The sequence below is a fragment of the Malaclemys terrapin genome, chromosome 2 (genome assembly GCF_027887155.1).
Source record: "Malaclemys terrapin pileata isolate rMalTer1 chromosome 2, rMalTer1.hap1, whole genome shotgun sequence".
NCBI classification, from domain to species: Eukaryota; Metazoa; Chordata; order Testudines; family Emydidae; genus Malaclemys; species Malaclemys terrapin.
Window position 1 is genome coordinate 58718947 of NC_071506.1, and position 13865 is coordinate 58732811.

The window sequence follows — 13865 nt, forward strand, 5'->3', positions numbered from 1 at the left end:
CGTTTTTGGGGACTTTTTCTTATATAGGCGCCTATTACCTCCCACCCCCTGTCCCGTTTTTTCACAGTTGCTATCTGGTTACCCTAATCTTGTGTAAGATATGTAACCCTTCACCTTCTTTCAGAATTAGAATAATAATAAATGTGTATGAGTTCTTTGAAGATGAAAAGCTCTATATAAGTGCTAAGTGCAGAAGTTCCCTCTAGAGGGCTGTGACTTTGAAAATGACAGACCAATATCATTGGATACGGTCATAAAGGGCATCTGAGCAAGGTACAGTTAAATAAGGAGTTGAAACAGGCATGTTATAACTCCCATCTCACTCATAATAAATCCATTCTGCTAAGCCAGAAGAGAAGCAATAGCTGTCCTCATTTTAACCTAACTGCTTTTTAAAAATAAAGGACAAAACCTAACTATCCAGGGCTATAAATAATACAATTTTCTATTACACATTTTAACAGACATGCTTTTGTTCTTCTAAGGTAGCGTCCTGCATTAACAGAGTATTCTTTATGAAAGGAAACCGGACACTTAGAGTGACCATCAGATGTGCTTAGAAACATTTCAAATGAAGTACAGCAGCTGTGCTGCAGACATAGGAGAACGTACACTGATCCCGGCTCTACACTTGGCCCACGAATAAAGAAAGGAACTCGAATATCAAAGTCATATGGCATTGACTTTCCCTTGACCAGTCCAAACTGCCCAATATGGTAACCATGGTCAGCAGTGTAAATGATGTAGGTATTCTCCAGTTCTCCCGTCTCCACAAGCATATGGTATAACTGAAAGATAGCATAGGAAAAACTCAGAATCAAATATTGCAAAACATTTTTTACATAATTATAGTTTTTCTCATTTAAACCTGTTGGGCCAAATGTAACATTGGGGAAACTATTGAAACTAATAGTTATGCCAAGGATGAATTTGGCACATCATGCCCTTAGCATGCTGTAGAAAACTGAACAAAATGTTGTTTTGCTACTCACCCACTAGCTCTACATCTTGACATGAGAGTCTGCTTCAGGGGGGATTTCAGAAAATTTACTTTGGCAATTTATGGTGCTATTTGACTTGTGTCCCCACTACCCACAAATCTCTATATAATCATTGTAATACACTGCTTGGTGAGTTACTAGCTCTACAACGGATGCATTCTCGGATTTGCTCGAATGTGTTGTTAGTTTGTAGCGTATCCTCCCCTTCAGTTAAGGGCTTAGAAAGAGGCTGTACATTTTATTGCTACTAGATGTTAAGGGAGTCCCTCCTTTAGCACCAGTGGAAAGGCCTTTGGTCATGTAGAGGGGTTTTGGAACAAAAGGTCAACAGTTCTATTCCTAACACCTCATGTGCTATATTATATGTAGTTAGCTGTCCTCTGTATTATCTATATGCTCACAAACACTAACAGTCTAACACCTGATTTTTGGTCTGTACTTCAGTGAACCCAGATGCCCAGAACTTAGTTGAAGGATGAACTGTGAAGGAAATAGGGTGGAGCAGAGGTAATGTCTGAGTGTATGTACATAGGTGCCATAGCCCTCTACAGATGAGGAACTTGAATATTTCTTTATATATTTGCTCTATTGGCTGACAGTGAGAAACTAATCCTTTAGCTTACTGGACACATGTTAATTTTTCCCCTTTAAAAAGCCACTTATTCTACTACCAGTTAAAAAAGTGGACAACAAAACAGCTGCGTAGCATTACCAGTCAGAGAATTTGTAGTAACTTGTATTTTCACAGGTAGATTTGGTTTCCCTATCACTGGGGTTGCCAGGCATCCGGTTTTCAACTGGAACGCCCAGTCGAAAAGGGACCCTGGCGGCTCTGGTCAGCACTGCTGACCAGGCCATTAAAAGTCCAGTGTGCAGTGCAGCAGGGACCTGACGCTAAGGCAGGCTCCCTACCTGCCCTGGTTCTGCATTGCCTCCGGAAGCAGCTGCCAGGTCCCTGCAGCCCCTAAGCACTGGGGCAGCCAGGGACTAGGAGGCTCCGTGTGCTGCCCCACCCTCAGCGCCGGCTCTGCAGCTTCCATTAGCTAGGAACCATGACCCATGGGAACTGCGGCGGGTGGCACCTGCGGGCATGAAGGCAGCATGCATCACTCAGTCACCTGGCTGCCCATGAGCCTAAAGGTCACAAGGACCTGGCAGCCACTTCCTTGGAGCTGCGGTAAGCGCAGATAGGACCCCGCACCTCAAGCCCAGAGCCTCCTCCTGCACCCCAAACCCCTCATCCCCAGCCTCACCCCAGAGCCCACATCCCCTCCCGTACTCCAAACCTCTCATCCCCAGCCCAGAGCCCCCTTCTGCACACCAAACCCCTCATCCCCAGCCCCAGCCTAGAGCCTGCACCCCCGACCCCAGAGGTCGGGCAGGGCAGGGGTGTTCGGTTTTGTGTGATTAGAAAGTTGGCAACCCTACCTATCACTTTAGGAATATAAACATGATTTTCTTCTCACTTACATGGGGTAAATCACAAATGATTCCACTGAAGTCAATCATAGAATCATAGAATATCAGAGTTGGAAGGGACCTCAAGAGGTCATCTAGCCCAACCCCCTGCTCAAAGCAGGACCAATTCCCAGCTAAATCATCCCAGCCAGGGCTTTGTCAAGCCGGGCCTTAAAAACCTCCAAGGAAGGAGACTCCACCACCTCCCTAGGTAACGCATTCCAGTGTTTCACCACCCTCCTAGTGAAATAGTTTTTCCTGATATCCAACCTGGACCTCCCCCACTGCAACTTGAGACCATTGCTCCTTGTTCTGTCGTCTGCCACCACTGAGAACAGCCGAGCTCCATCCTCTTTGGAACCCCCCTTCAGGTAGTTGAAGGCTGCTATCAAATCCCCCCTCATTCTTCTCTTCTGGAGACTAAACAATCCCAGTTCCCTCAGCCTCTCCTCATAAGTCACGTGCTCCAGACCCCTAATCATTTTTGTTGCCCTCCGCTGGACTCTTTCCAATTTTTCCACATCCTTCTTGTAGTGTGGGGACCAAAACTGGACACAGTATTCCAGATGAGGCCTCACCAATGTCGAATAAAGGGGAACAATCACGTTCCTCGATCTGCTGGCAATGCCCCTACTTATACAGCCCAAAATGCTGTTAGCCTTCTTGGCAACAAGAGCACACTGTTGACTCATATCCAGCTTCTCGTCCACTGTGACCCCTAGGTCCTTTTCTGCAGAACTGCTACCTAGCCATTCGGTCCCTAGTCTGTAGCAGTGCATGGGATTCTTCCGTCCTAAGTGCAGGACTCTGCACTTGTCCTTGTTGAACCTCATCAGGTTTTTTTCGGCCCAATCCTCTAATTTGTCTAGGTCTCTCTGTATCCGATCCCTACCCTCTAGTGTATCTACCACGCCTCCTAGTTTAGTGTCATCTGCAAACTTGCTGAGAGTGCAGTCCACACCATCCTCCAGATCATTAATAAAGATATTAAACAAAACCGGCCCCAGGACCGACCCTTGGGGCACTCCGCTTGAAACCGGCTGCCAACTAGACATGGAGCCATTGATCACTACCCGTTGAGCCCGACGATCTAGCCAGCTTTCTATCCACTTTACAGTCCATTCATCCAGCCCATACTTCTTTAACTTGGCGGCAAGAATACTGTGGGAGACCGTATCAAAAGCTTTGCTAAAGTCAAGGAATAACACATCCACTGCTTTCCCCTCATCCACAGAGCCAGTTATCTCATCATAGAAGGCAATTAGGTTAGTCAGGCACGACTTCCCCTTCGTGAATCCATGCTGACTGTTCCTGATCACTTTCCTTCCTCTAAATGTTTCATAATTGATTCCTTGAGGACCTGCTCCAATGGAATTCACCAGCATAAGGTGAGTAGAAATGAGAGAGGAATCAGACTTGGTATACAAGTTACAAAACTGTGTAATAAAACAATTTATCCTTGACATTTTCAGCTGCTCACCCTTTCCATGGAGTCATCAACTGACATCAATGTCTGAAGCCTTTTGCGCTGTAAGACATTTGTAAATTCCATGTGGATAGGCAGCATAGGCCCAGTATACTGCATGATCCAGTGTTTATCCATGTTTGGTGCATAGTTATAGCTTGGAGTTCTGCAAAAAGAAAGGAGGGAATTTGCAGAATTTCACACAATATCATAGAAATTACAGGAAAAAAGGAATTGATCAGTGATCCATCTAATCCGTACCCTGTTTCTGATATAGTAACCAACAATCCTTTACAGCATGGTGGAAGGAAGGCTGTAGTGGACAGTTATAAAATAACCTGCCTTTAGGGAGGCATTTCTTCCTAATACCCATCAGTTACTGTTAGTAAATGCTTATGCTTCAGGGCATAAAACAATCCCTTTAAATCTATATCTATACAAATATATACATACACACACACACACACAGGTGTGTATATGTGTGTCTGTGCATTCTCATTTATAACAACTATAGGTAAAATCCCTTAAGTAATTTAGGAGCTTAATCATATTTTCAAAAGTGGGTTAGGAACCTAAGACCCACTGACTTTCAATGAGAAGTAGGTTCACTTTTGAAAATGAGTTACATTTGAAAATGTTATCCCATTTCTCTAATTTGATCTCATCTTACTTCTTATGAGTCATTTGTTCATAGTACACACTCAGAGCTGGGTTTAATTGAGCAGGGTCACAAGTTCTGTTCTGCAGTGGACCAGGACTAGTTTAGCCATATTTGTAGGTCAAAGAGGAGGATTAGCACAGCTGTGCAAGGTAGCTTGCACAAAGCCAGATTCTAACATGTACCTGGAGTTCTCTCTTACTTCCATGACCTCTAAAAGTCTAACATCTTTAAAAAGGTTCATATCACAATGACAAAAAACCCATGTAATCAGGCACCTTCACATTGCACAAGCCAAAAGCTAAAGTCAGCAAACTAAAGGATGAAATTCAGAGGTCAAAGAGGATTATTCTTCCAGTACTGTATTATTAAAGGAGGTTGCTAGTGTGCCTCACAAGAAGAATTTATCCCTTAATTAATCAACTTACAATTAAGCTGACAACAAAGACATTTTCCCACTGGGACAGGGACACATTAGCTTTTCTTGCTTCATTAGAATAGCAGCAACTGTAGTTTTTTATGTCCCCCAAAGAACTGACGTGCTTATTTGTTTCATCATCTCACTACCTCACTACCATCGTCAAATAAAGGCACGTTCAGGAAAAGTGCACATGCTTTGAGTTCTATCCTAACCAGTATGGTAGATACATTTGCAATTATTACCTATAATGAAAAAATATATTTATTTATATGTGGGCTAAATCCTGCAGGGTTTGTCTCTAAAGTATCATACACACCTATAGCAATGTATAGGTGAGCTATAGCATCAATACAATAAGAATCATAAAAAGATCCTAGCATGAAATCTAAAAAATTATCTTGGTCAAATCCCATACTACAGAATCAAAAGCATGATTTCTCAAAGTTCCTACAAATGTCAAGAAACAGACAGAAACTGTTTGGCAGGTGATGGCATGTAAAATTTAAAAGTATAAGAGGGAAATCACAGAAACACAAATATTCCATCTGAAATAAATCACTGTTAAGGAATGTATGGAAAAAATTAAACATGCAATATCCAGTGTGTCAGAGCAGCTCATTAGTCCCATTAGCCCTATTTTATATACAACAAACTCATCTGCCTCTTAAAAATTAAAAACAGAAACAAAACAAAATCCGTGTACAAGTAATTCTACCAACATGTTAATCACTGCTCCTGTTGAGTTCAGTCCCCTTTCCCTATGCTGATGCAGTAATTTGCAAGACTCGGGCCTTAATTTATATTTTTAAATATTTACCCTTTGTTTTTCTTTTCCTTATTTCTTATTATAACATTTTATTATATTACATATTTAATTATGTAATCTTGAATCAATCCATCATTAAATTGAAAAAAATGCATGTGATGTGAAACCAAATTAATTTTATATCAGTTACACATACGGAATACATATGGGCATATTTTTACTAGTTTAAATATATGATGAAAATAACTATTACATGTTTACTATACCTAAGTTGGCAGTTTTTTTTAAACCATACATTACACATACAGCACATATGTAAAACATCAGAAAAAAGATTGCATGTGTAGATTTTTCCTCCCTCTCCTTCCATATCTCTATCAATCTGTAGAGAACAACTATTTTTGGCACCATGCCAACTCTTTAGCTAGCGATTCAGATAAATGAACCACACTCCCTTCCATCAATTCTGACAGTTTTAGGGAGAAATGACACTGCGACTAAGTTCTTTAAAGAGAGAGAAATACAAATAACTCTCTCTGTACTACAGAAATATATACTGTAGAGAGAGATACAGTCATTAGCAGGCATTTTTCACATATTAAATAAAGCATGATGTTAGTGTCTGTTCACATCAAGTATAATAAAAATCATATTAGAATGAAAGCCCTGGTGAAGAAAGTCATCCCAGTGTATATATAGTTTGAAGAAATGAGCAATTTCCCACACTGCCCAACCAGTGTTCCAGAGCAATTTTGATCTGGAGTGGTCAGAAGATAGTTTATTCTCCATGGCTTGTTTCTTAGTTTCTCTATGGAATGGATACCAATTTGAAACACTGCATGGTCTAGATAATATTTAGTCCTGCCATGAGTGCAGGGGACTGGACTAGATGACCTCTTGAGGTCCCTTCCAGTCCTGTGATTCTATGTAATTTGGGAGCTATCCAAAAGAAGAAGGTGTTTTCTCATGGTCTCTATTATCTTTTTTTAAATATGTCAAATACACCCATCACCCTGTCCCTGGTTTAACCCATATAGAAGTTAAAATGATCTGTTGTTTGTTGATCGGCTATGTATGAGTCCAGACAAGAGTGACCTTGAAATGAGCAACTGCCCGATGTCCCGACTCTGGGACAGTACCAAAAGGAAAGCACAGAGCCACTCAAGCATAGCTTTGCCGAGGCCAACAGGCAAGCAAGCAAAATCTCCTTCAGTGGTGTCAAAGATTGTGACAAATCTAAAACATTTAAGATGCCTGACTATTGCCCATTGATTACCAGCCAAAAAATCCAGCTCTGTCTCCATGCCATAAGCAGGTCGAATGCAAGGCTCAAAGGAATCAAAGAAATCAGTGGATTTTAGACACCAGAATTGCTTCACAATAATACTCTCAATAACTTTACCCAAAAAGGGAAGATTAGAAACATTGTAACTTATGGCAAGACAATGACATTCAAGAAGTTTAGAATTATTAGATCTCAGTTCAACACTGAGGGCTGGAATCAATGATGGCCAACAAAATGGAGGGGATAATAAACTGTCTTTAATTGGTTAATTTTACTGAGTGTTCACAAATATTCCACCCGTTGTAGGGCGATGTAAAATGGTGGAGTGCCCTGAGTGGGAACCTAGAGCTACATATGAGTACTCTGGCACAGCAGGTAATGTAGTTATAGCCTATTTCACTTTGAACATGAAGCTTTAGTAGATGGTGGGAATTCTAAGTTTTTCTTGTCTCTTCATTATATATGTTCCCTCTTCTTTTAAAATCCCTGTGTAGTGTTTCTCCATCAGCCACCAGTATTGTATATTTCACAGAATGCCAATTCTCATGCTGTTCCACAAATTATCTAGAAGATGAATTCACCTCATTTTGTAACCACCTCCTGTTTCACCCAGAGATTAAAAATACATTTTGAAAGTGTTTATGAAAGGTTTTAACTGTACCACTAATCCCTGGAGCGCTGCTGTTAAAGAGTATCCATTATAAGCAGGATGCTTCTGACAGTGGATCTGGGAACAGGAGACTTAAAGCCAACCTCAGCAGCTGGCTCGCCTTCTTGGCCACACGACAGGCTGTCATTGCACTGCTGACTTAACTGTAGCTTGGAGTCATCTCATCACTCAGCAACGAGCAAACATATTCTTTATGTTATTACGTATTATAATGGAAAAATTCACAAATACTGCAAATACTAGCACAGCACTGCAGACTTAATATCTCTGCTATTTAATAGACCCTATTTAATTAGATACAGCGATCAAAAACTGATATTTACTCTCTACTTCATACACATATGTAACTGGACTAGGAGTACTGCACACGTGGACTGAAGAGACAATGGACAGACACTCTGTAAACATACCTGAATTGTTATAAATGGCCGCCAATTAAAATGTAGGAGCAATTAGTTTATATTAGTCCATTACTGCATCCATTTAAAAGCTTAACTGTTTGATTTGACCCTCAAATCACACAGCTGGAAGTCCAAAGGGTAACACATAAGGGACAACTGCACCCAAAAGTTTGAGCCTACATTTAATTGTGGAAGCAAAATTGTGCTTGCAATATTGTAGGCCAGTTTAATACACAGCACCTTGAAATGTATTGCTTAGCAAAATTCTCTGAGGACACGGATTAACAAACCTTCACATTACTTTACTTACGATTAACCAATGGAAAAACAGAGAGGAAAAGCAGACATCTATTTTTAAACAAAAAATGTTGCCCCACGTCAGGAGAAACGCTAACCCCATCATAAAGACAACAAAAACTCACTATTTAAGGCCCTGGTCTTACAAATGCTTAACCACATGAGTAAGCATACACGAGTAGTCCTGTTGAATGTGCACATTTCCAAAGTCCTTAAATTAGCACCATCATCATCTGGGCCTCCAACTGCATAGCCTATTTAGACTGCAATCTCCTCATGAAAGGTATAAATATATATAGCTTTACGGTAGCTGCAATCAATATGGAAATTGCACATATAGTACACATACTGTGAGTTAAAGGTTAAACATCCATTTGGCTGCAGTTTGGGGTGGGAGGGGAAAAGAGAGTTATATGAGTTAATAAAACAGTCTATTTACAGCATTGATACATTTTCCTCTTACTCCTGATTTAGTCCTGTCAAGGTTTTATTTTTAAATCTATAATTTGTTATCTAACCATCAATACAAATAAAAAAGTAACTTAAAAATAGATTGAGGGGAAAGGAAATATATATTTTAACTTGTGACATGAATATGGGCCTATCTATAAAGTGATTTACTGCACAGCAGGGCCAAGTGTGAATCCACAGTGCGCCGGCTGCACTTTGGTACTTTCATTGAACTTCAGCAATGTCCACCTGGCACTGGTAGCACTAGCCATAAGCAGACTGAGCAACTGCTTAGGGCCCCAAACAGCTCAAGGGGCCCCGATTTAGTGTAAACCCAATTCCCCCTTATTGAATGTGGGGGGAACAAGAGAATTAGCATGTGTTATGTTGGTATATTTTCTGGTTTGTGGAAATAATGCAATTAGTATTTTTTAGGGGAGGCAAAATTATTCCTGCTTAGGACCTCCTAAGGGCTAGCACACCTCTGCTACATGATGAGTTACTACACAGCGAGCTGGTGAGTTGTAGATTTACATTCAGGCTTGCTGCACAGTAACTCTCCATCTAGACAAGCTTTATGAGATACCTAAGTAACTATATAACTTTATATTTCTGAACTTTGTGCAGCCTTCCCTCTTTTCCTATTACCCATTTTTGGTTGTTCTCATTTATTGTATCTTCTTGTATATTTAGATTCTAAGTTCTTTCAGGCAGGGAATGGTTTTATTCAGTTTCTGAGGTGCCATAGGGTTGACAGTAGGGCTGGCGATTCATTGCAGTTAACTCATGTGAGTAACTCAAAAAATTATTTGCGATTAATCACACTTTTAATTTCACTGTTAAACAATAAAATACCAATTGAAATTTATTAAATATTTTTGGATTTTTTTTTACATTTTCAAATATATTGATTTCTATTACAACACAGAATACAGTGAACATTGCTCACTTTATATTATTATTTTAGATTACAAATGTTTGCACTGTAAAAATGATAAACAAAAGAAATAGTATTTTTCAATTCACCTCGTACAAGCACTGTAGTGCAATCTCTTTATCGTGAAAGTGCAATTTACAAATGTAGATTTTTTTTGGTTACATAACTTCATTCAAAAACAAAACAATGTAAAACTTTAGAGCCTACAAGTCCACTCAGTCCTACTTCTTGTTCAGCCAATTGCTAAGAGTAACAAGTTTGTTTACATTTACGGGAGATAATGTTGCCCATTTCTAATTTACAATATCATCTGAAAGTGAGAACAGGTATTCACATGGCACTTTTGTAGCTGGGATTGCAAGGTATTTACGTGCCAGATATGCCAAACATTTGTATGCCCCTACATGCTTCGGCCACCATTCCAGAGGACATGCTTCCATGCTGATGACGCTTGTTAAAAAAAAAATGTCAATTAAATTTGTGACAGAACTCCTTGGGGGAGAATTGTATGTCCCCTGCTTTGTTTTACCCGCATTCTGCCATATATTTCATGTTATAGCAGTCTCAAATGATGACCCAGCACATGTTGTTCATTTTAAGAACATTTTCACTGCAGATTTGACAAAATGCAAAGAAAGTACCAATGTGAGATTTCTAAAGATAGCTACAGGACTCGACCCAAGGTTTAAGAATCTGAAGTGCCGTCCAAAATCTGAGAGGGATGAGGCATGGATCATGCTTTCAGAAATATTAGAAGAGAAACACTCTGATTTGGAAACTACAGAATACGAACCACCAAAGATAAAATCAGCCTTCTGCTGGTGGCATCTGATTCAGATGATGAAAATGAATGTGGTCGGTCTGCACTGCTTTGGATCATTATCGAGCAGAACCCCTCATCAGCACGGACGCGTGTCCTCTGGAATGGTGGTTGAAGCATTTGATCATGTCACCTGGTACTGAACCCCATCTTGGCCTACTTGTATTTTTCCACTAATAGGGAGTAGGGACCAAACTGGAAAACAAAGGATTCCCACCATACGTAAATCCTATTTAAGGCAGGGAAGTGAGTTATTCTAAGTCATCGGTTCTTCACTGAATCCCCGCCCAAGTTGACTGCTGAAAACACCCAAGGCTGATCTGGGGAAGAAAGGACTGGACCCAGGCTAGAAGGTGTCTGGCCTGTGAAAGGAATATCTGAAGTCCTAAGCTGCAAGCAAGAGCAGTTTGTCTACAAGAAACTCTGCAACCTGCTTAAAACAGCATTTAGGGTGAGAAATTATTACTTGTAGCCAGTTTCTTCAGTGTATTAAGTTTAGTTTGCATGTTTGTTTTATTTGCTCAGTAATCTACTTTGATCTGTTTGCTATCCTTTATAATCATTTAAAATCAATCTTTTGTAGTTAATAAACTTGTTTTTGTTTTCTATAAACCAGTTTGTGCAATTCATAACTGGGGGGCAAAAAGCTGTGCATACTTTTCTCCACATTGAGGGTGGGGAAGATTTTCATGAGTTACGCTGTACAGATCTCTGTGCAGTGCAAGACAATACAATTTTGGGTTTACACTCCAGAGGGGGTGTGCACTTGAGTGCTGGGCAATTCCCGTGCTGAGTCCTCCCACGCAGAGCTGATCTCAGTGTCTGTGTTTTTCTGCAGCTGGGTTGGTACCTTCCTGTGTGTGCGCTAGAGGAGGCTCAAGGGCCTAGCTTAGCAGGACAGGGTGAGGGAGCCCAGGCTGGTGGAATAGGCGGCCATAGTGGCACCCCAGTACTTCAGGTGGCACCCTGGAAGGTGGGGGGTACCCATCACACTGAGTTCCTTAGCATACAGCATAGAGAAGCTTATACCCATTGAACATAATTGCCTTTTTACTTTAGAAAGTCTTGTTTCTGCTGCAAGAGGGCTAGAGAGTTATGGAGATAAATAAACAAACCCCAACCATTAAATTTATGTCAACATTCTTACTTCAACTCCTATTTTTTAAATGATGTTTCTAGTGAACTGGATGATCACGTTATTCATGTCTAGGTCATCAGTTCAAATAGGCCTCAGAGTAACAGTGACAAAAGCCACTGAAATCTGAACATAAGAACAGCCATACTGGGTCAGACCAAAGGTCCATCTAGCTCAGTATCCTGTCTTCTGACAGTGGCCAATGCCAGGTGCCCCAGAGGGAATGAACAGAACAGGGTAACCATCAAGTGATCCATCCTCTGTCCCCCATTACCTGCTTCTGGCAAACCAGAGGCTAGGGACACTATCCCTGTCCATCCTGGCTAATAGCCATTGAGGGACCTATCTTCCATGAATTTATCTAGTTCTTTTTTGAACCCTGTTATAGTCTTAGCCTTCAGAACATCCTCTGGCAAAAAGTTCCACAGGTTGACCCGGCGTTGTGTGAAGAAATACTTCCTCTTGTTTGTTTTAAACCTGCTGCCTATTAATTTCATTTGGTGATCCCCTAGTTCTTATGTTATGAGAAGGAGTAAATAACACTTCCTTATTTACTTTCTCCAAACCAGTCATGATTTTATAGACTTCTATCATATCCCCCCTTAGTCGTCTCTTTTCCAAGCTGAAAAGTCCCAGTCTTACTAATCTCTCCTCATATGGAAACTGTTCCATACCCCTAATCATTTTTGTTGCCCTTTTCTGAACCTTTTCCAATTCCAATATATCTTTTTTGAGATGGGGTGATCACATCTGCACGCAGTATTCAAGATGTGGGCACACCATGAATTTATATAGAGGCAATATGATATTTTCTGTATTATTTTCTATCCCTTTCTTAAAGATTCCCAACATTTTGTTAGCTTTTTTGACTGCCACTGCACATTGAGTGGATATTTTCAGAGAACGATCTACAGCAGGAGTAGGCAACCTATGGCACGCGTGCCGCCTTCGGCACACAAGCTGATTTTCAGTGGCACTCACACTGCCCGCATCGTGGCCACCAGTCCGGGCAGCTCTGCATTTTAATTTAATTTTAAATGAAGTTTCTTAAACATTTGAAAAACCTTATTTACTTTACATACAACAATAATTTAGTTATATATTATAGACTGATAGAAAGAGACCTTCTAAAAACGTTAAAATGTATTACTGGCACGCAAAACCTTAAATTAGAGTAAATAAATGAAGACTCGACACACCACTTCTGAAAGGTTGCCGACCCCTGCTCTACAGTGACTCCAAGATCTTTTTCTTGAGCAGTAATAAGCTAATTTAGACCCCATCATTTTATATGTATAGTTGGGATTAATGTTTTCCAATGTGCATTACTTTTCATTTATCAACGTTAAATTTCATCTGCCATTTTGTTGCCCACTCACCCAGTTTTGTGAGACTCATTTGTCCCCATATGAAGTAATTTTGTGATCCCATTCTAGCTTCTAGTGGATAAGAGCCCACATTACAAAAAAGACCGCCATAATTGGCAGGTTGTTGACAGTCTCAGCAGACTATCAATGACTGAATGGGCAAGGAGAATGAACCATTGTCTCACATCTAGACCTAGATCACACCTGAAGGTCAACATCTGAGGCATGTTGTGGGGAAGCTTATATTGCTTCTTTTCATGCTGCACTCATATTGTGAATAAACTTCAGCACCTTACACTTTTAAAAAATAAAGTCTGAAAATCCTAAAAACGTCTGCTTTGGATACCACTTCGCTTTTCTGAAACCATTAATGTCATTCTTGGGGTACTAATTGATTTCTTACAATTACAGAGAACCATAGAGTCTGGCAGTGGTCCTCCTGTCAGGCTGGAGATTTTTTATTCAGCACAACATGAAATGTTCTGGATTTCCATTTCTGACATTCTTCGGTAATGTGGATTTTTACTTCTAAAGTTTGTTTACATCATATAATTTAATTTTCTTTCAGAAGTGCTATAAATATCTCAGGCCTAATTCACAGTTGCTGTAAGACTACTCTATGCTGCAGGGTAAAAGGGACTTAAAGTGCCAGAGAAGCGTATGGTGGCCTTACTTTAACTAAGAATTTAGACTTTCATGGGAGTATTCTCTAAGTCAGAGCCTTAATGCTAGGT

The 13865-nt window shown here is 40.3% G+C and overlaps 1 protein-coding gene across 6 annotated transcripts in view; it reads right to left on the bottom strand.

Annotated features, from left to right (window-relative positions):
- Positions 1–13865, bottom strand: part of SULF1 (sulfatase 1) — a 173715-nt gene that overhangs the window by 55551 nt on the left and 104299 nt on the right. For all 6 annotated transcript variants that reach the window (XM_054019242.1, XM_054019241.1, XM_054019243.1 and 3 more), the window contains 2 exons: positions 3940–4090; positions 613–788 (listed from right to left, as the gene is read on the bottom strand). In XM_054019242.1, the coding sequence (XP_053875217.1) occupies positions 613–788; positions 3940–4090 (327 nt within the window). The remainder of the gene's footprint in view (positions 1–612; positions 789–3939; positions 4091–13865) is intronic.